This window comes from Macrosteles quadrilineatus, unplaced genomic scaffold (assembly GCF_028750875.1).
Source record: "Macrosteles quadrilineatus isolate MER2022 unplaced genomic scaffold, UCM_ALF_1.0 Scaffold_1__1_contigs__length_201487025, whole genome shotgun sequence".
NCBI lineage: Eukaryota > Metazoa > Arthropoda > Insecta > Hemiptera > Cicadellidae > Macrosteles > Macrosteles quadrilineatus.
Window position 1 is genome coordinate 58,279,686 of NW_026542594.1, and position 24,019 is coordinate 58,303,704.

Sequence of the window (24,019 nt, forward strand, 5' to 3'; positions counted from 1 at the left end):
GTCCATGGGTTGCATATTATGCTAGGTGTACAATGCAGTTGTCTGCTTGCAATATTGAGCGGAGCTAGCATAAAAATATTTTTCTAAAGTCTCATACACTATTATTGTTTCTACACATTATACATTTGTTTCTCGTAAATGAGATTTATACTTGTAGTATCTAATGTCAATGGTATTTTTGTGTTCACATAAATGGAATGTCTATTTGCAGTATCCAAAGTCAATTATAAGTCTGGTTTACGTACATAAATTGTCTACTTGAAGGAACCAAAGTCTATGTTTCATCTGGTTCTCATAAATTAAATGTCTACTTGCAGTATCCAATGGCAATGATATATTTGGTTCGCATATAAATAGAATGCCTATTTGCAGTATCCAAAATCAATTTTACGCCTGGTTCACTTAAATGGAATCTCTATTTACAGGTTCTAAAGTGAATGGTATGTCTGGTTCAGGTAAATAAAAATTGTTTACTTGCAGTATCCAAACTTAATGGTACATTTGGTTCACGTAAATGAATTGTCTACTTGCAGTATCCTAAATCAATGGTACACCTGCTTCACATAAATGAGGTACCTATCTACTTGCAGTATCCAAAGTCAATGGTAGGTTTACATCTGGTTCACTTTATTTGCACTGAATTTATATTTGCAGTATTCAAAGTCAATGATACATCGGGTTCACGTAAACAAATTTTTTACTTGCAGTATTCACACTCAATGATACATATTGTTCACGTAAATGAACTGTCTACTTGCAGTATCCTAAGTCAATAGTTCATTTGATCCACGTAAATGGAGTCCCTATTTGCAGTATCCAAAGTCGTCAATGGAATGTATACTTGCAGTATCCAAACTTTTTGGTTCACATTAATGGAATTCCTATTTCATACCAATCTATTAATATTTTACCAAAAAACACACTTTATTAGTTTCCTTGTAGCAACAACCCTAGGTACTCACTAAAACTTATGTTATTTAAATAGATTTAATTGAAAATCAATTCAGACAAATGGAAATTCGCTTAGTCAGCAGGTTTGCTGCGGCGGGGGTATTTTTTGTACATTTTTGAACACCCTATAAATAGGGATGAAAATAATTTAAAACTTTTTCTACTAAAATACTCAGGACTCAAGGACCTTTAAAATGAGGTATAACTCTTGTTTTCCTTATAACTCTGGTCTTCCCCCCTTTACTTTTGAAAATTTCCCAAAAACCACCTCCACCCCCCAAAATCTGCCCTTTGGGTCTAAAAAAAGGTCTAACGTCAGATTTCTACCATTTCAGATTCAAACCTTCCCATGGTTGGTTACTATGACTGTGCTAAATTTCGTGCAGATCGCTTTAGCCGTTCAGGTGGAGTATTTGTAAAACAAAAGCAGGAGTGTAGAATAAGAGCTTTGCTCAATGATGTATATGAAATAAAAGACATAACTTCAAGTACAAAATATCTTTATTATTTTTTTAAATATACAAATTTCAAACCTCAAACTACTTTAAGATAATACCTCATTTTTAGATAAACAAATATTTTCTAAAACAGACAAGAGGAATTTTAATTAACTATAATAATGTCTATAAAATAAATTAAATCAACCAATCTGGATCATTTAATATGCAAAATAAATATTCATATCACCAAATAGTAGTTGTCTCACTAATAGGGTTGTTTTATTTTTTTTTATTATCAATTCAATTTAGAAAAAATGTTTCTGTTGCTGATAAATGAAGAATGGCTTACCTTATTTGATTTTTCTCATTTACTGTCATGTTAATCATTATAAAAGCCACTCAATTTATGTTAAGTAAAAATGGTACATATTCTTCAGCATATAGAAAATGCGCATTTGAAAAAAAATCCTAACAGGAAACTAGCCCCCAGCCTACTCAATAGTCTGGCAACAGTACAAAGGTAGAAAAAAATAGGTCTACCATTGACTTCAATGATAAGATAATAGTTGTTTCACCTGGCAAGAGATCATTAGGAATTGCTTGGTCAATACAACTTAGAGAAAAAAAATACTAACAAAAGAAAGTAACTGTAAAACAATATTGTGCAAAAATCATATATGCATGGGAAGATTTAAAAGCTACAATTACACTAAAGTTTATAGTTTACTTAAAGAAAAGGAACAGTTAAATACATCGTTAAATAAGTAGTCTTGACTATCTGTACCTTGCTGCGGATGATCAAGTATCAATTAATCGCATGCTGTTTATATACATCAGTTCTGTACACTAAAGCAGCTAGATGGGAAATTCCACTTGGTTACCATTAACTGTTCTCAGAAGATGCCTTATTACTTTAACATCTTCTGACCCTTCCACTTGTCCTATCTTGCTGTTTGGTTAGATAACAGAGACTAGTGGAGAATGTTTTCAGGAGGAACTGATACATTTTGTAAATATAAACAAAGGATATACTTTCTTTGAAAGCGCCCTTTCTTTGAAGGTGTTGATTGTGATAATGAGGTTTGTTTGCTTGTTTTGGAACTATGAATGGTATTTATTACAGTACCTGAATTGTATTAATTAATGAACAAGTAAATCCTGTTCTTAATACCTAATTGTTTCTTATTTACCAATAATTAATAAATTAAAGATAGTTGAATATGATTAATTACTTAGTAACATTGGTGCAGAAATTATTATAAATATTTTTTTAGTTCATTGGCAATAGTATCAATATAATATTGCCATAATATGAGAAAAAATTGAACTTCTACATTGAAAATTTGTACAAGAGAATGGCCAAAAATTTGGCGTCTTTTAACAATGGAAAATAAAAAATATCCAGGCCCCTTTGCAGACAGGGGGATATTTCACAGGCTTCCCGCTTGCCCCACCAATAAGGTTTATAAGTCGGTGCCCATGATTGTTTTAACAAATTAAATTGTATATTTTAAACATTTCTAAATATAAATAAACATATTTAAACTGAAAAATGCATTTGGAATCCAAGCATTAACTGAATCACACATTAATTATTTCATTTTTCATCTGAAACTTGAGTATGCGAGTGAGCATGAACGTAATGCACGGGATCTGCTTCTGAGCGTGCATAACAGAGTTGTCTGGAACGTTGCTCTCGTAGTCGATGGCTACCTTGCGGTTGACTGTAGTCAGCAGAGTTAGCAGATCTTCCTTATATCCGTTAGCGTTCAACTCTTCACACAAAGCCTGCATAAACCAGGAACCTCTCATTGTGTTGCGCCAAGAGTAGAACCCTTCAACATGAAATCAAATTATATAAAAATATCCTTTATTCATATAAGTACAATTGTAAAGGAATAGAGTCAAATCTTACAAAATAAAATGTTTTAAATGAAACTAAAAATAAAACAGAGTATTTATTTTATTTGTTCTCCTTAACTCTTAACTCTTTAAGAGAATAAGGGGCAAGTTTAATCAAATACTGTTTCAGACAATTTTTAAACTTATTATTTTCAGTTAGAAGTGTTTTTGGTTGATGGGACATAAATTTATTTCCTGTGAATTTTGATTTTCTTTTTATAAAATTCTAGATTGTGTCTATCAGTTGTGTCTAGATCATGGGAACGGGGGTTGTTTAAAGTTATTTTCCTAATTTACTGTTTCTAACAGCTGTCTCATATTAACTATTTAAATCTTGTTTACTTTTGTTCAGTTAAAAGAAATACAGTCCACTAAGAAACATCATCTAGTTTTTTTCTCTCTATTTATCTATCTTCATCTACATTTTAATCTAAGTTTATCGATCGATCTAAATTCTTTAATCATTTGGTCCTTCTGACCCGGAACAAATAAGCAGTTAATAGTTATTTTTTCAATTCAGTTATAAAAGTAATCAAGAAAATTTCCTATACTCTGTTGAAGTGATGTCCCTAGAATCCAAACTAGGTCTTCAAGCAACACGCTTAAAAATCTTAGAAAAAGCCATAGACTATTTCAAGGAAAAGGATATATCAACTATATTGAAGCCTCAAGTGCAAACCCGGATCGATGTTATCGAAGCAGAATGGAGGAAATTTGAGAGGGATCACGAGAAAATATGTGATTCAAAAGCTGACATACTAAAAGACCTAGACTACATAAATGAAGATCACTACAGTCAAGCCCTTGAAGCCTATATGGTAAGCAAATCTGCAATGCTTGTTCTCTTAGATGAGTTATCGGTAAATTTTCAACAAAATCAAAGCACATCTGATATCAATACATCTAGTTCTATGAGTAAATCAAATCAACTTATTCTACCTAAAATATCTCTACCTCAATTCTCAGGAAGTTACCAGTCTTGGAAACCATTCCATGATCTTTTTTCTTCACTAGTAATCCAAAATCCTAACTTAACTGATGTAGCTAAGTTACACTATCTCAAAACCAGTTTGTCAGGTGATGCTGCTCAATTGCTAACCAATTTCCAAATAACAGGAGACAATTTCATGCCAGCTTGGGAAAAACTTGTGACTAGATATGAAAACAAACGTATTTTAATCAAAAGGCATTTGGATGATATATTTAATTTAAAACCTCTAGAAAATAAATCTGCTAGTGGTCTCAATCACCTCATGTCTACTATCAATGAGTCTTTACTCTCAAAGCGCTAGGATCTCCTACAGATAAATGGGATCACATCTTGGTGTACATGATTGTACAACGACTGGACCCAGAGACACACGAAGCATGGGAGATTCGTTACGGAGTCTCAACAGAACCCTCCACCCTGGAAGATCTTCAGACCTTCATCAAAGGTCGTATTCGAGCCCTGGAAAGTATTGAGTCACGAGCAACACTGCCAAGCGATGTAACGGTAACTACACTACAATATTATAAAGGTAAACCTCATCAAAATCTTAAAGTACATTCAGCACAAATAGTAGCAAAATCTCAAAACAATATAGGAAATCATTGTCAACTGTGCAGTAAAGATCACTATTTAGCATTTTGCAAGGAGTTTCGTGACAAAGTACCTAGTCAACGAAAAGAGGTTCTTGTGAACAAAAGATTATGTTTCAACTATCTTGGTTCAATTTGTTAAAGGACTGTCGCTCAAATAAATCTTGTTTACAATGTAAGAAAAGACATCACACTCTAATTCATGATGCTGTTAGCCAGACAACAAATATACCTCATATAAAAAAGTCAAGTTCTCTCATCCCTAACAAATTCATCTCATCCACAGATAACACATCATCAAGCTCACACGTCTCCTCTAATTACATGCTTCCATTTAAAGAAATTAATCGACAATCTGTGCTCCTAGCAACCGCTCAAGTTAAGGTAATTGGTCCTGAGGGAAATAGTGTTAATTGCCAGAGCTTTAATCGACCAAGGATCTGAAATCTCTTTCATCAGTGAATACTTAGTACAAACTCTCAATCTGAAGCGTTCATACTCCTCAGTATCTCTTGTTGGTATCGGTGGACATCAAGCCCCAACCACTCGTGGGATAGTTTCAATCAATCTTAGTTCTCTGTATGATACCAAAGTTAGCTGCTCTTTATCTTGTCACATCCTTTCAAATCTCACATCAAATTTGCCATCGATAACACCAAATCATTCATCGTGGAATCATATAAAGGGACTTCAACTAGCTGTAAAGGTCCACCCCTCTCCCCAGTAGCACAAGCAACAATTTTCGGTTGGATCTTGTCTGGACCTACTGGAATTATGGAAAATAAATCTACCTCATCAATGTTTCATTGCTTGATAGAAAACAAACTTGATGATTTTCTTCAAAAATTTTAGGTACAGGAAGAAATTCCTCAAATTAAAGAATCAGTCAAGTCTCCTGATGATCAAGTATGTGAGGAACACTATCAATCAACCTTTTCTAGAGAACCTTCCGGTCGCTATCAAGTCCGACTTCCCCTAAAGGAAACAATCAATCAGCTTGGAGAATCTCAATCGTCAGCTTTTCAAATTTTAACAAAGCTAAATACTCGTCTCTCAAACGATCTTGAACACAAAAACTTGTATACTAATTTCATAGAAGAATACAAAGACCTTGGTCACATGACTGAAACTATTAAAGAAACAGATTCTACCATTCCTATATATTACCTACCTCATCATGGTGTTTTGCGTCCTTCTAGCACGACGACTAAATTAAGAGTAGTTTTCAATGCCTCATTCCCAACTAGTTCAGGATTATCTTTGAATGACGTACTCTACAGTGGTCCAAAACTCCAAACAGAACTACCTGATATTCTCACTTGGTTTAGGCGCTATAAATACGTATTTGCCACTGATATCGAGAAAATGTATCGCCAGATTCTAGTACATCCTAGTGATCGAGATCTTCAAAGAATTCTCTGGATGGAAAATGGTCATCTTAGAAAATATCAACTACATACTGTTACATATGGGTTATCATGCGCTCCTTTTCTCGCCCTAAGAACAATGAATCAGCTTATCGTCGATCATGGTGATGCATATCCCCAAGCTAGTGAAATGTTGTCAAGAGGGAGATATATGGATGACATTTTTGGTGGTGCAGACTCGATTGAAGAGTGCAGAGAAGTAGTAAAACAGACTGATGAGCTTTGCAAATTAGGTTGTTTTCCTTTACAGAAGTGGATCAGCAATGATCAAAATGTACTATCATACATATGTGAAAGTAATTGTGAAAAAGGCAATTCCTTATTGATAAACAAATCCTCCAGTATACGTACTCTTGGACTTACATGGAATCGATTCAGCAATGATTTTCAGTTTCTTCCTACTCTAAGTCCAAAAGACAAATGCACGAAAAGAAACGTTCTTTATCAAATAGGTCAGTTATTCGATCCCTTGGGTTTTGTCTCTCCTATCATCATAAGGTTCAAACACTTCATGCAACAACTTTGGCTAATAAAAATTCATTGGGACCATCTTTTACCTAATCACTTGCAAGACCAATGGAAACTCCTTGAAGCTGACCTACAATATTTGCCATTAGTTAAAGTACCTCGTCATCTTGGTCTTACTCAACTATCTTCGGTAGAAATTCATGGATTTTCAGATGCTTCTAAGCTTGCAATGAGTGCTGTAGTCTACCTAAGAATCGTTAATCGTGAAAATATCACTGTTAGTTTAGTTATTTCTAAAACTAAAGTAGCTCCTCTCAAGACAATGTCGATTCCTCGACTGGAACTCACTGCTGCTACACTACAAGTAAAACTTGTAAAGTATGTTCGGAAAATGCTCAACTTAGAATCTGCCCAACCATGGTTATGGACTGACTCTATGGTTTCCCTAACCTGGATTACAAATCAACCTTCAAAATGGAAAGACTTTGTGCGTAACAGAGTAAGTGTTATACAAGAGACAGAACCGCTCGCTAAGTGGAGGTATGTAGCAGGAAATGAAAATCCAGCCGACTGTGCTTCAAGAGGTGTTACTGCTAAAATCCTTAGCAACCAGCTTTGGTGGACGGGTCCTCCGTGGCTGAATAAAGATGTTTATGAGTGGCCATCCACGACGTTTGATCCAGCTCAAGCAGCTAAATCTGAACTGCGAATCCCTCAATCAACTTGCCACATTTTAAACCTTGAACTAGAACCAGAAATGCTAGAGCGCTTCTCAACACTGTCAAAACTATTACGTGTTACTGCCTGGTGTCTAAAGTTCATTGCCAAAACAAAAAAATCCATCCCTACTAAAACTAATTGTCAATCTTTTTTAACTCCTCAAGATCTCAACTCATCTTTTTTGTTGTGGGTAAAACTCATTCAAAAACATTTTTCCTACAGTCACCCGACAAAGTTGGCTTCCTTGTACTGTTTATAGTACAGAAAGCTGCTAATTGCTGCATATTTATACTTTGCAGTACGGTTTATACTTTGCCGTACGGTTTATACTTTGCCGCACATCAGGATTCCAACGAAACAACACAAAACAGCGTGGTTCTATTATGCATGTAATCCCTGTACGCTTGGAAATAGGTTGGCAACACTTAAAGATAATAATACTATGATCAGCTGATTGACTATTATTGATTGATACGATTTAACCTGTCATTTCGTGTTTATAGTTTCGGTATTTCTGAACTTTCTGGACTTTTCTTTTAAACGTTTTAAAAACATTCCTACGATCTTAATAAACAAGAAAATACCTTTAAAGCATTTTTTTAGGCGCGGAAACCACTTCAAATTACAAAAACATACGGAACTATATTCTCAAAACGCGGAGCAAATTTCTTGCCGAAATCTATGAATTACTCCGTCTGCATCTATGAATTAAATTTTTGGATGTAATTATATTTACTTGAAACATCTGTTTTATAATGTTCTATCTCAACATATTGTTGCCTAAGAAAGAGGTAGGATCTAAACCAATTTAATTCCTTGTCATGTCATGAATACCTAATTTTGATATAAAGTGTTTATAAGCTTTTCATGTGATACACTATCAAATGCCCTTGTTAAATCAAGAAAAATTCCAATTACTTCTCTCCTTTATCCACTAAATTGATTATACTTTCAATAAATTCAATAATTGCAGTGACTGTCAATTTACCTGCTTAAAAATGCCCACAATGTTATTCTTATGGGAAAAAAGCTCAAAGTGACGTCATATTCTCATATTTCCCCTACTAGCTTGTATTTCTTAGCACCCCTCTTGGCCATTTTCTTATGATCAAATCACTACATGGTTTTGTATTCCCCTGTTTATGTCGGTATTTTCCAACCGATTGTCTTTAAACTTGGAAATCTTTTAGTTGGATAGGTACATCAGGGTCGACATACCTCAAAATTTTAAAATCGTTTGCAGAAAATTCTCACCGACGTTGCAAAGTAAGTGAAATTTTCCATGATTTTAAGATTTTTTTTATAATACTAAAATTACGTTTAACCAAAATATAAGGTACCAGGGCTGTAGAACTATCCTTTAACTTATATAAAATGATTTTTGTTTTGTTAAATCTTTGAAAATAACTTCCGAAACAGGGGAATACCAAGACATGTTTTTGGCGTTTTTTCTGGGGTGATGAAGACTCTTAACCCATTGGAGACCGAGTATTTTATTCACTGACAATAGCTAAAAACCCTATTAAAATGGGCCAATTTGCAAAGGTTTACTAAAAAATCTGTAAAAAATTTATTTTTTTACCTAAATACATAAAACTTATGTTTTTCTTTATCTAAAATAAATTTTCTTTTATGTACCGGTAATGTGGTTTTTACTTTATTTTTTTTTGTTTTTTTATTTTTTTTTTAGAAATAAATAAAAAAAAATATTTTTATTTTTATTTTTTCAAAAGCAAACATAAATAAAATGAATTTTTTTGAGCCCATGAGTCATACAATTGATATACATGTGTGCAGAATTTAATTCCTTACGTGGAAATGTCAAGATTATCTCTGTAGGACTTATACTTTTTTTTATATATTTATTTTTGTAAATCATTACAAATTTCAAAATATTGCGATTTCTCAATAAAACAATATAATAATAACAGGACTCTAAGTTTTCTTGTTGTAATCCATTTTAATAATTATATTTGGTAAAAATTATACATATTATTAGCAAAACATTAAAAAAATAAAAAAAACTCACCATAAGTGGATTTTCTTTGCGACCGAGACTCGTTTGAAGAAGCACACAAAATCTACAGGCTACAATTGTTCACCGACACACTTATGAAAATGTCCATGATACAATGTTCTTAAGCTTCATAATAAAAACTAAAATATGACCTAAATAATATTTACACAATATTTACAAGTTTGTTGATAGCTGTCTTTCTAATAATTAATCTTCGTGTGATATTCCTCAAAACATTTTTCGAGGTGGAGAGGCACCAAGCACTTGTTGCAAAGCCATCTTACTTCAGATCGAATTTTGTTTTTGTAACAAACTCTACAATTCCTAGTAGGTTTTTGTTTTTTTTCGGTGGGGGGGATTTGCATTGGGAAATGCCCCCATGCTTTACTCTGAAGTCTCATCGGGTTGTCTTTGGCTGGTCGACCTGGACTCAGACGATTTGGTAAGCTGATGTTATTGAGGATTTGTTCCACCAGGGCAATCCTGTAGTCTCTATAATGAATCTTTTTCCCATGGATCATCTTCCATATACAAAATGAGTTAAAAATGGTCATGTCCATTAGGTAAAAAAACAATTTCTTATATGACTTGACAGTTCTTCGCATAATTGGGTGGCTGGCTAACATCTGGTCTTGAACGTCTACGCCCAGCATACCTTTATTGTAATCAATAACACTTTTGGGTTTCAATACTTGCCTGACTTCTCCCCTCCTCTCTATCTCCTTGTCCACAGTCATTTCTATGCTAGCATGAGTGGTTGACAGAACATGAACATCCTTACGGTCTTTCCATTTTACCGCAAGGATACCATCCTTACTCCGCCTCATGGCCTCTCCAACTTCCAGGCAGGCATTGTCAAAATCTTCAGGCATATTGATTCGTTCAAGATTTACTGTTCCTACAACATGTGTGCTGCGTTGAAGTAAACGTTGACATAGACCAGGGGAGTTATACCAGTTGTCTATAAACAACACATGGCCTAAATCTAAGACGGATTCGGCCAATTGCATGACGACGGCTTCGCTAGCAGGGACGTTGGGGGTCTTGTCATCGCCGGTATAAATCTTGAAGTCTCCACAATACCCACTGGAGCTTTCACACAGCTTATAGATTTTTATTCCGAATCTCGCCCTTTTTTTAGGATTAAATTGCACGTAAGATAGCCTAGCTCGAAGTTTGACTAGGCTTTCATCAATGGCTAAATCCCTTTTCATTGTATATACGTGCATGTACTTTGTTTGTAGGTAAGAAATCACGGGCCTTAGTTTTTTAAGCTTATCATTTCGATCAGTGAATTCCTCATCAGCAAAATGCATAAATCTAGAAATTAGCTTGAACCGACAGTAAGACATAACCTGTGCATATATTGGAGTTTCTAAGATTTTTCTAGCCGTCCAATACATTTTAATTGTGGGTTTCCTCACTTGGCCCATCAGTATGTAAAGAGCAAAGTATGCCTTCAGCTCAGGTACCGTCACGTCCTGCCACTTGTCATCATCTTTTAGTCTGCGCCTATTTGGATTTACTAATTGCCTTGCAGCATAATCATTCGTTTCACGACAAACCATCTGAAAAAACTCATCTCCCAAAAACTCTTCAAAGCACTGAAAAGCCGAGGGGTTATCTCCTAGCTTTCTAGCTGAGAAAGGGTTCAAACCGGACTCATCAACATATGGAAATTCTTTTACAACGTTGTCTTCATCCGCCCATATCCAAGCGTCAGCCCTTTTCTTTCTTTTCCTTTTTTTCTTTCCTCCAGCTTGCCCATTGGTTTCTTGTCTTCCTGCTCTACCCCTTCCTTGCCCTCTACCCCTACCTTGCCCTCTACCCCTACCTTGCCCTCTACCCCTACTTTGTAGAGTTCTACGGCCCCGTACTGTTCCTTGCCCCATCCTAGTCCCTACAGCCCTTGGCCTATGCCCCTGACCCTGTTCCTCTTCATACTCCATTGGTTGTGGGGAATCGTTTGATCGATTTTGTTCTATGCATATTAGGCCTACGTCTAAGTTTGGTTCATCTATGTCTAGGTTAAAGTTTTGGTCATTTAGGCCTAGGCCTAGATCTAAATTAGAGCCTATATCTTGGTCCACATTGGATGTATCATACCTGGAATCATCAGGTTCAATTTCAAATTCATCATTTTCACCATGAATGTCTTCGAGAGCAACTGTCTCCAACGCATCGTAGTCACTATTGTTGTCTAAATCCGAGTCATCACTTTCCTGCAGAATCCTATCGATCTCACTTGAAAATATTTGGTCGAATTTATTTGGCGGACTTGCCATTATTTATAAACTCATTACATAAACCACTTTCACAAATTCACACTGAACAGTGAACTGAACACAGATAAAATACAGCTACTTCAAACTCGACAAAACAATAACAAACAACAGAACAGATGTCATCTGTTTGTACAGGACTACCAACACTACGAAAATAAACAACATTGTAAAACAGCTTAGAATTTATCAAAGAGTTTCAAAGGTAAAACAATTTCGTTTTCGGAGAGATAACTGAGTACTATAAGAAAACCATTCCAACTAAAAACGTGGAGCTGTTTTAAACTCCCTATAAAAACATTTATCAGGATATTTTTTGGTTAGGATATTTTTTTTTTTTGAAACTATAACTCTTTATTTATATTTAGAAACATTCATTGAAATGATTAAACTTAAAATAATTTTCCTGTAATTAAAAAAAAACATCATGTCGTCATCACGAGAATGTCCCGTGATGAGACTTTTGGTCCACCATAACCTATCACGAGACGTAATCGTGATAAGTCTCCAATGGGTTAAGTGAAAACAGAATAATAATAAGAAGGGAAGACATGCCTTATTTTGTCACAACAAAGGCCTAATCTAAACAACCCAAATTAATCAGCCTAATTCATAAATTTCCTTACAATCTTTAGCGTATTTTGCGTTGTTTATTAGACGTTTAAAGTATATTTTTATTTATCCACGCTGCAATAATAATTATGCGTCATAAACATATTATTTCTTCTATTGATTATTACGTCAATCACATATAATCATTTGAAGCTTGGCAACATTCGGGTGGGGGGTGCATCTAGTGGCTAATGCTACTTAACCAATAGTAGCCTCAGCGACCGCCATCTTCTAATAATGTCTGGAAAAATTTTAATAATTATAAATTTTTTTACATAAATTTTTAGTTTATTTTAATTTAATTTTAGTACAGCTACTCCCGCGATTGGCGAATGGAAAATACTGTAGTAAGCGACTATGCGTTTGCCGGTCCATCTCCCGGCTGTTTGCCATTAGAACCGAATGAATTGCGGTACAGTGAATAAAATAATTAAATATTATGTAAGTTATATTCCTAATAATGAATGATAGCAAGAATAAATAAAATCTATTATATTATTAAAGTGATACAATCAAATTTTATGTAAACGGTTAAGGCCATTTACCAAATAAAAATAAAGGCATATGTCACATCAAAATGAAGCTTAGAGTGTGTAGATTTGCCGAAAAGTATTGATATTTTTTGATATGGATGAATTTCCTAAGGGCTCTGCCCCACAGGCTGATTTCCAAAGGGCTACGCCTGGCATGCTTCCAAAGTTGAATTTAATTTAGTTAATGAAACAGCTGGTCAGTACAATGACTGATGTTTGTTTATTTACTCGAAAAAGTGTAATGCTTTATGTAGATTTAGGAGGATTATGTTTGGTTTTAAAGAAAGGTTGTATACGTTTTGTAAAGTGTTGCTCAAAGTTTCATTTTGTAATTTATATAGTAAGCTACATGTAAAGAGGCTTGACTAAAGTTGAAGAATTATGGTAAAACATGTCATTCGTGAAGCATCAATATTTATTAAGAAATTGATGCTGTTGCTACACTAAGGTATGTTGTCATATACTTTTCAATCTATTAACATAAAAAGTAGGAGTTTGAAAGTAAGTAGGTTTACACTTTTAAATCAGTTTATATTTTCAAACTAAATCATAGACTTGCCGTATTAAAGCACACATCAGAATTACTTTAATAGCTCTCTAGGTCACATTTTCTTCCCGTTGCAAAGCACGGGTATAGCAGCTTGTACATTCCTAATAAACTACAAACAATTATTCAATAGGCTATATAATTAGAAATTAGTAGAACCTACTTCTTGACAGGCCTAGACAATTATCCATACCGTGGTTAAAAGTGGACTTCTATAAGCCAAGGTAATTAATTATTTACTTATTATTATGGTTGTAACTGGATGTATGTATAGTCCGTTGCTTGGCAATCAAATGACAGTATTTATATAGGGTAGGCTACTGTTATCAACATTTGAAACTACTGAATTGTTACCAAATTACTGTTTCACAAAATGCAGATTCCATTTTCAGCCGAGCCATTAAATGAGGATTTGCCAAACAATCTTACTAATAGTATAAACTAGCTGGCCCGACAGAAGTCTTCCTGTCCTAATGTGGTTTTAGCGAATTTCCCTATAGGGAAGTAGCTATTACCGTAGGTCTCATGGTAAGACTTAGGCCCGGGACCGATTTACTTTTTCATTTTAATGTCCCCAGAGGCCAAAAACACCATTCGTTCAAATTTTGATATATGTATATATATATATATATATGTGTCCGTGAACACGATAACTTGAGTAATTTTTATCCGATTTTGATAAAATTTGGTTTGAAGGTGTAAGGCGGGATAAACTTGAATGAGTTCGCGATCCAGCATGATCGGACCATGGGAACAGGGTTTTATGGGGTGTTTTATGGGGTAAAAATTGGTTTTTCTCACTTTTTACCCTGAAAACACAAAATTTCCCAATTTTTCTCTAAACCTTCTTAAAGAGCTTAAAAAAACAAACAATTCAGTATATCAAACTGTTTTTGTACGGTTATTGGTTACGGAGAAAACTAAAAATATTGTAAATTTAAAATTCCCATGTTATTCTTATGGAGAATATTGTAAAATGTTGTAGTTTGCTTGTTTATGGATATATTTTGATCAAACTTGGCAAATTTATTTATTTTATAGTAAGCTATCAATATTTTACTAAAAACACACTACTTTATTAGTTTCCTTGTAGCAGCAAACCTAGGTACTCGTTAAACCTAATGTTATTTAAATAGATCAATTGAAAATCAATTCGGCCAAATGGAAATTCGCTTAGACGGCAGGTTTGCTGCGGCGGGGATATTATGTCAAATGCTGGTTCATTTCAAGATGAACTCGTTCGCATGGCTCAATAACGTTCTGGTTGCAAATTAGCTGTTGTCATAAATTTGAAAAAATAGTAGTGCCGCACCCTGTTGGTAAACCTACTAACTTTTTAATGCTATTGGACATCACAGAATCAAATTGTTTAGTTGAACCAGCTGTTAAGATTCTTTAATTCCATTTAAACATGAGTGCTCATAAGGTTAACATGGAAAACTCCAGAACCACTGGGGCGGAGCCCTTTTGACGGATCTGCACCAAACTTCACACAAACCATCCTTGAATAATGCTTAATAATGCCTGAAAGTTTCATAACAATCTGTCGAGCGGTTTCGGAGTCCATAAAGGACAAACAAACAAACATACATTGGATTTTATATTATACTAGCTGTTACCCACGGGCTCCACCCCGTTTTACTGCTTTAGTGCATTTTTGGTATTGATTGGTTAAGTTAAGATGAAATAAACAAACAGAATACAAACAAATAATAACAGCTGAGGTATTTTTAACATTAGGTAAATGGAAAGTTCCCTTTGGAAAGCAATTACGACCTTATAGGGCAATTTATGAAATAATGGATAATTTTGCGCAAGGTTTCTCGTCATGACGAACATTTTAAGTATATGGTTTATGGGGGTGTGACTTGTAGTTTTCTCAAAAGTTCATGGGTACTTTTGGCTTTATCTTATCTTACTAATATTATAAATGTGAAAGTTTGTGTGTTTGTTTGTGTGTTTGAACACTGGACGGATTGGGCTGAAATTTGGCATGATGATAGCTTACATTCCCGATTAACATATAGACATATTCTTATCTCAAAAATCATTTCGGGCTCCGCCCCAGTGGCTCTGTAATTCCCCATGTTAACCTTATGAGTATTCATATTTAAAGGGAATTAAAGAATTTAGTCAGCTGTTTCAACTAAAAAAGTTGGTTCTATGATATGGAAAAGCATTAAAAAGTTATAAGATTTATCAACAGGGTGCAGCACTATATTGTTTTTGCATTTATGAAAACAGCTAATTTGAACTAAGCAGCAACAAAAAACTGATTCGCAATGAGAACTGTCAAAGCAGGATTGTTTACAGTTATTTATGATTTTCATTTCATGAATAATTTGTGATATTTTGCGAATTGTTGATAATTTATTTTTCTCTATTGTTTAGCTGAAGTGGTGGAACATTATGGCTACGGTAGATGTGTAATACTATAGAATACTGTAAATTTAAAAAAGCAAATTTTATCAAACTGTGTCCTCCCTTATTGCAAACGCAAAGCTTGAGTATAACTGCAATAAGCATTTTATACTTATATTCCAACCCCGTACGAAGGACGGGTACTCTGCTAGTATATAGATATATATAGATGTGAAAGTTTGTGTGTTTGTTTGAAGTTCAATCACGCATTAATTACTGGACGGATTGGGCTGAAATTTGGCATGAAGATAGCTCACATTCCCGATTAACATAAAGGCATATTCTTATCCCAAAAATTCTTTCGGGCTCCGCCCCAGTGGCTCTGGAGTTTCCCGTGTTAACCTTATGAGTACTCATATTTAAATGGAATTTAAAGAATTTAGTCAGCTGTTTCAAACTAAAAAGGTTGGTTCTATGATATGCAAAAGCATTAAAAGTTATAAGATTTACCAACAGGGTGCAGCACTATTATTTTTTTCATTTATGAAAACAGCTAATTTGAACTAAGCAGCAACAAAAATCTGTGATACGCAATGTGAACTGTCACAGTAGGATTGTTTACAGTTATGTTTATGTTTATAATCTCACGAATGATTTGTGATATTTTGCCAATTTTTAATAATTTATTTTTCTCTATTATATAGGTGAAGTGGTAGAACATTATGGCTATGGTAGATGTGTTTGTATACCTATAGTATACCGTAAATTTAAAGAAGCAAATTTTATCATACTGTGTCCTCCCCCATTGCAAACACAAAGCTTAAGTATAATGCCAATCTCGTACGAAGTTTGAGTATAACTGTAAACTACCAATGTATACTTATATGCCAATCCCGTACGAAGGACGGGTACTCTGTTAGTTATTAATATTACAGAATAGGATTTAATGATAGACAACTTTTCACATTTCATAAATTATATGTTAGTTTTGCTATGGTCAAAGGTAAAAATCCAAATGTTCTTTTCTTTTGGTCTGTATATAGTAATTTGCTAGAATCATTGACTTTATATAAAGTCAATGCTAGAATACTGTAGATGGTTTGTTAAGACCATATGCAAGCATTTTTGAAATCGTTTTTCCGTTTAACCAACTATTCCAAAAGATAAAAAATAATATGGTGCAACACAAATAAACAACCGATCACCTACCTATAACCTACACTTTACCTTCCTAATCTAACCTTACTTCAAAACACTTAATGTAGTCACGAATACTCATAAACCCCGACCTACCTTCCCCACATTCCTAAATTAGATCAGTGTTCAAGTTCAATCTGCGTTTTATTAATAAGTGTAATAATTTACTGTACCGTCGATGTAGTTCAACATATAACCTGTGAGGTATTATTGGATTAAATATCGATTTCTTCAATTCTTTCTTAAATACATCACTAAACTCTGAAATAACTTGGTTAATTTCCTCTTCGGTTACTGTAGAAGCATTTTCATCCTTATTGGTGTAATCCAACTTATGAATCGTAACACTAGGTGGTAATTTCATGTTGAAGGCAAGCATCCATGGTAATCCAAACAAAGGTGATTCATCTCCATTTACCACAGCAGCCTTAAGTTTCCTAATCTGTCCATCAACTTTAACATTAACTTCACACTCTCCTAAAACATCCAGGGTATTGTTTCCATAAGCGACAAATTTTGTTTTACATGCCCTCAAATTTGGTGATCCAATTTGTTTCCACAGGGGTGCATCAATCATCGATGCTCTAGCTCCTGAATCAAACTCCATGGTTGTTGGTACTTCATTTAGGGTAACATTAATTTGTGCTCTTGGGATCTTCCTATTAGGTTTAAGTTCAGAAATTCCTAACTGTACCTCTTCTTCCTCAGATTTTATGTCTGTGTCGTTGATTTGGTTCAAATAGGCCTTTTTTGAACGACAATGTCGCGGAAAATGACCCATCTTTCCACAGAAGTGACATTGTTTTGTCTTTTTGGTTCCACATTGCCGTGAGAAATGACCTTGCTTTCCACATGAAAAACACTTAGACTTTTGAGCTGGACAAAATTCTCCACTGTGTACTAGTCCACACTGATTACAATCTTCTGTAGGATGGCTGTATGTTTCTTTTGCCAAAGATCTATTTTTCTTATCATAGTTATGTACCTTGTTAATTACAGGCCTAGCTTCTTCTAAAATATTCATTTCCCGCTTAGCTCTATCCATCGCTTCAGCTAAATCTACCAACTCATTTAAAGTTAAACGTGAACCATCTTTATTTATGCCTTCTGGCCACCTTTGCCTGATTTCAACTTCAAACTGTGGAAAGTTAACGCCACCAGCAAATCTATCCCTTACTCTTTCCTCAAAATACTTGTCATATGTACAGTAGGAGGCTAACTCTTTTAAACGTAAGACAAAATTTGAAAAACTCTCATCATTTCCTCTCACACATTTTTCAAAGTCTAGTCTCGCTGCAAAGATTGTTTTACTAGGTTTATAAACACACCGAAATGTATCAAGCAGTTCAGTCATTGGTATGTCATAAATTTTCCTAGGTAAAACAAAGCTAGATACCTTTTTGAGGGGTACAGGTCCAACATATGCTAGAAGAAGATCCCTTCTGGCCTCCTCAGTTTCATCACTGTCATCCCCCAATCCCTTTACCTTGCACATCAATTGGAAGTGAGCTTCATAATCCTCCCAGTTCAATTTTTCATCATAGGGTTCTATTGAAAACTTTTCCATTCTCTTTCGCACCTCTTCTTTATTGTTCCAACCAATATCTTCACATCTTTGGGTTCGTTTTTTACTCATCGTCGCCAGTGAAATAAAATCAAGAACTAACTTCAGGGCTGTGCGAATAGTTCGAAAAACGAATCGAATCCGAATCTTTTTAGAGATTCGATTCGGATTCGAGAACGAATCTACTGTTTCTAACTGGATTCGGATTCGGAATCGATATTCGAATTTACTGGTAAGAGATCCGGGTTCGGATTCGATATTCGAATTTCTTGGAAATAGATCCGAGTTGGGATTCGATATTCAAATTTACTAGATTCTAATTGAATATAATTTTCAATATAATTTTTTAGACACTAAAAACCTACTTGTGCAACATGAATAAATATTTTTTTTATAAGTTTTTGGGGCGAAATATAATAACAAACGGAGAACGGAAAAAATTGAAAATCTTACAATGTTAGTTTGTGTTGTAAAAAGTTATATAATATATTTGTATACTAATAATGATGTATACATGTTTGTAAAGCTAATGAAGCAAGGAATCAAATAAAGTTTTTGGTAAAAATATTTTTTTATTTATAAATGAAATAATGTTTTTGTATTTTAGCGATTTTGTGGAAAAAAAATCGTAGTATTTAGTATAAAACTTTTGTACCAAATGTTTTTAGCGAATTTCCCATATATAGGCTAGTCAAAATACGGTCCAACATCAAACTTAAAGCAATAGAAATGAAATATATGGCATTTTGTCAACAAAGGGGTCCACAACATCATACTAAAAATCGAGAAAAATCAAAGTGGCGGAAAGCCGCCATATTGGATTTATGTAAGCTTTTAGTAAAATGGATATAGTTTGACAACTAAGCGTCTTAAAAGTCTCCGGTTTGTTTTAATAGTTTCCTCATTAAATCTACTTCAAGATAACAACAACTTTTATATCATTTCAATATTTTTTTTGTTTAAATGAGACAGCTTTAAATTTAAAAAATACCAAATTTCAAAGATTTTTTTAGTAAAACCTTTAAATTTTTGCTAATATAAACTCAGGTGATATGAAAATACATATTTTGTGGCTGTAAAAATAATCTGAATTAAATTTTGAACAATAATAACCATCACATCAGTTTGCATCTTGCTTTGAAGATGGGATATATTATGGGATATATTTGTTATCAGTCTTCAACTTGTAACGCTAGCCGAGACGCGCGCTGCACCGCTACATCTAATCCGGGTGAAATACAATTTGAGGGGGGAAAGATTGCTTTAAGAAAATTTAGACCATTATTTTGAAATCATATATACAGGATAATATACAAACAAAAATCCGAAAAAACCGAGCATGGGAACACTGAAAAAGTTGACGTTTTCAAAGATAACAAAATTCAATTTTTCATAATGGACAACTACAGTAGTAGTCAGAGAAATATAGGATATGACCTTAAAATTTTTTCAATGAAACGTTTTATAGTTTTATTTTTAGTGTTGGGGTGGCAGAGTGACGTACTAAAAGTTGTTCAAAAATTATCCACGGGAAACCCCCTAAAACAACTATGAAAAATGGCAACTTTTTCTAAAATTTACAAATTAAAAAAAACCCATGCAATTTTATAAAAATATTTTGAGAAATTGACTTGGTACACTGCTGATATTTATTTGTTATTTAGTACCTAATTTCGATAGATAATCCTTTTTTTACCGCCATCTTGGATCGCCATATTGGATATAAATAAAATATTTTAAAATTAATGATAGTTTTGTGACACACCATTTTAAACTAGATTTTCACGATGATTTCAATTTTGGAATGTGTTTTTAAATATCATTTTTTGTTTTTAAGATAATTTAAAACGAAAACTTTACCCCATACATTTCTTATGAACGTTTCGTACCTTGAAATTTTTAAAAATGATATTTCTTACATCTCCAGTTATTATTACCACTTGCAGTCCGTTCTAGCCTTAAATTATTCAGTGATGTAAGGGCTGTCATTTGATTATTTTGGCTATTGATAACTAAAATATAAAAGTTTTGAGACGAACTACAAACCCCATCACAATCTTAAATTGACTTTTTAGGAAATCAGTTTTCATTAAAAGATTTATATTTTGGGTTGCCAATATGTCACCAAGTTATTTATTGTCTGAATGTATTGATTAAATGTTTGGCTTAATTTTTATTGATCACTAAATAAAATCTGACAAATTTAAATTGACTCATGAACTTTCATTTCAAATTATTTTATTTTATTTTGAAAACTGTCTTTAGTTAAATACATATATCCTCAATCTTGAATAACTCCAAAAACGCTTTATAGTCTTAAATAGTTCGGCAAAGTATTGACTCTTATTTTAGCTATGGATTACGTATTTATTTATTTAGAATTGAGGATAAACGTATTTAACTTAAGACAATTATCTAAATAAAAAATATTTAATCCATACCTATATAAGAGGAAGTATGTATGTATGTATGTATCTATGTATGTGTCCTATAGACTCCGAAACCGCTAGACAGATTGTAGTGAAAATTCCAGGTATTATTCAAGGATAGTGTGTGTGAAGTTTGGTGCAGATCCGTCATAAGGGCTCCGCCCCAGAGGGTTTTAAGGGGTCGATTGTCGGACTTTTGGAACTACAATTCATACAATAAATATAATTTAAAAGCAGTTTGTTTACTTTCACCAACTGCTTTGTAGGCTTGAATAATCACAACATTCTGTTTTACTCATGATTTGAAATAGTGCCACACTGTTTTCACAGAATGCAGCACAGAAAACTATTTTACTTTTTGAAAAGTCCATATATATTAAACCATTAACTAAAACCTAAACACAGCATACCAGTGCACTGAACAACGTTTGAATTCTCCAATGTTAAATATGTAAACATACAAAACCTTTATCAAAGTATTATAAACATTAAAAGGGATAGCAATGCCTAAATAACTGTATCCTTTGTTCTATACCCACACAATCTAACATAAATTATTAAGTGAAAAATAATCGTGTGAGCTATATCAGGTATTCAAATGCCTCCCAATTTGTCATTAACCCACCACATTACTGTCATTAAAAGAAGAGCTCAAATAATACTAATGTGAAACTTAAATCCACGGATGCTGTGCAACGGAACCAGACTGACGATTAAAAACATTACACCAAATATGGTTCAAACAACAATCATCAGTAGTAAGTTTAAACGAGAAATAGTCTTAATCCCTAGAATACCGATGATTTCATCGGAATTACCCTTTAAATTGAAGCGACTATAATTTCCTTTCGTCTTTCTTTCGCAGTCACCATTATAAGACAGAAGGGCAATCGCTGACTGTCGCCGGTTTAAGTTAAGAAAATGTATGATTTACACACGGACAGCTGTATGTTGCGTGCTCACGAGGTAGTAGGTACGCCTAAAAAAACTTATATATCTATAAACTAGGGATGGACGGGTCCCGAAATTTCGGGAATTTTTCGGGAAAAAAATATTCCCGATTATCGGGACGGGATTACATTTGACTCGGGAATTTTTCGGGACGGGATTTGGTCCGATCGTCGGCGATTTTTCCGCTTCGCGAGTGCCGATAACGCCGTTATTGCGAGCGATAGGTCCGCGAACGCAGGAGACGAAGTCATACCGACGATCGCGCCGTGACCGCGGAGTCCTACCGACGATCGCGCCGTGACCGCGAGTCATACCGACGATCGCGCCGTGACCGCGAGTCATGAGATCGCGCCGTGACCGCGGAGTCATGCTGACGATCGAGCCGTGATCGCGAGTCATACCGACGATCGCGCCGTGACCGCAAGTCATACCGACGATCATGCCGTGACCGCGAGTCATGACGATGATCGCGCCGTGACCGCGGAGTCATACTGACGATCGAGCCGTGATCGCGAGTCATACCGACGATCGCGCCGTGACCGCGAGTCATACCGACGATAACCCCGTGACCGCGGAGTCATACCGACGTTCGCGCCGTGACCGCGAGTCATACCGACGATAGCGCTGTGACCGCGAGTCATACCGACGATCGCGCCGTGACCGCGAGTCATGGCGACGAAAGCGCCGTGACCGCGGAGTCATGCTGACGATCGAGCCGTGTTCGCGAGTCATACCGACGATCATGCCGTGACCGCGAGTCATACCGACGATAACCCCGTGACCGCGGAGTCATACCGACGATCGCGCCGTGACCGCGGAGTCCTACCGACGATCGCGCCGTGACCGAGAGTCATGACGACGATCGCGTCGTGACCGCGAGTCATACCGACGATCGCGCCGTGATCGCGAGTCATGACGACGATCTCGCCGTGACCGTGAGTCATACAGACGATCACCCCGTGTCCCGCGAGTCACAAGTTACTATAGGTACCTGTAAATTGTTACCCATTTTTTGGTTTTTATAGATCAGTGCCACAAATGGTAAAAAATTGATTTCGTATGTCTTTTTTTGGTAACTGCAATACAGTACTTTCTTTTTATGCACAGAAAAAAATCCCGTCCCGTCCCGTCCCGAAAATTGGGAAGGAAATAAAAATCCCGTCCCGTCCCGTCCCGAACTAAAAATTCAATCCCGTCCATCCCTACTATAAACCAAATGAAAAAAAAAACAAAAAAACATAGTTTATCCACTGGCAATTAAAAGAATACAATTCTATTTTTGTTTTTGGTATACGTTGTCCATGTCTCATTTTAAATTTGTCAGATTTTATTTAGTAATTAATAAAATGAATGCCAATCATTTACTGGGTAATTTAAGACCAGAAAGAACTTGGTGACGTTTTATATGAAGACAATATGTGAAGATTTATATCTCGTGTTGTTAATACAACCCGAGATATAAATATTTTAATAACGTCTTATTTCTAAAAAGGTCAATTTCATATTGTGTTGTGGTTTGTAGCTCGTCTCAAAATTTTCTGATTTTAATGATCAATAGCCCAAATAATTAAATGACAGCCCTTACATCACTAAATAGTTTAAGGCTAGAACGGACTGCAAGCGTTAATAATAACTGGAGATGTAAGAAATATCATAAAACAATTTAAAGTACGAAACGTTCATAAGAAATGTAAGGGGTCGTTTGAAAACTAAAAAGGATACCTAAAAAAGTATTCTATTAGAATTGAATTCATCGTAAAAATCTAGTTTAAATTTATGTGTCACAAAATTATCATTACATTTAAAATATTTTATTTATATCCAATATGTCATTCCAAGATGGCGGTCAAAAAAGGATTATCTATCGAAATTAGGAACTAGAAAATGAATAAATATCAGCAGTAGTACCAAGTCAATTTCTCGAAAAATGTTCATAATATGCACGTGTTTTTTTTTAATTTGTCAAGCCGCCATTTTTCATAGTCGTTTTAGGGGTTTTCGGGCGGACTCTTTTTTTAATAACTTTTAGTATGTCAC

At 34.7% G+C, this 24,019-nt stretch overlaps 1 protein-coding gene across 2 annotated transcripts in view; it reads right to left on the reverse strand.

Moving 5' to 3' along the window:
* Positions 1–1,453: 1,453 nt before the first annotated feature.
* The window catches only part of LOC128983210 (caspase-1-like), a 71,954-nt gene continuing 49,388 nt past the window's right edge, over positions 1,454–24,019 (reverse strand). The window contains exon 7 of one of the 2 annotated variants that reach the window (XM_054402419.1): positions 1,454–3,226. In XM_054402419.1, the coding sequence (XP_054258394.1) occupies positions 2,973–3,226 (254 nt within the window). In that variant the 3' untranslated portion in view covers positions 1,454–2,972. The remainder of the gene's footprint in view (positions 3,227–24,019) is intronic. The other variant, XM_054402421.1, reaches the window with a different exon arrangement.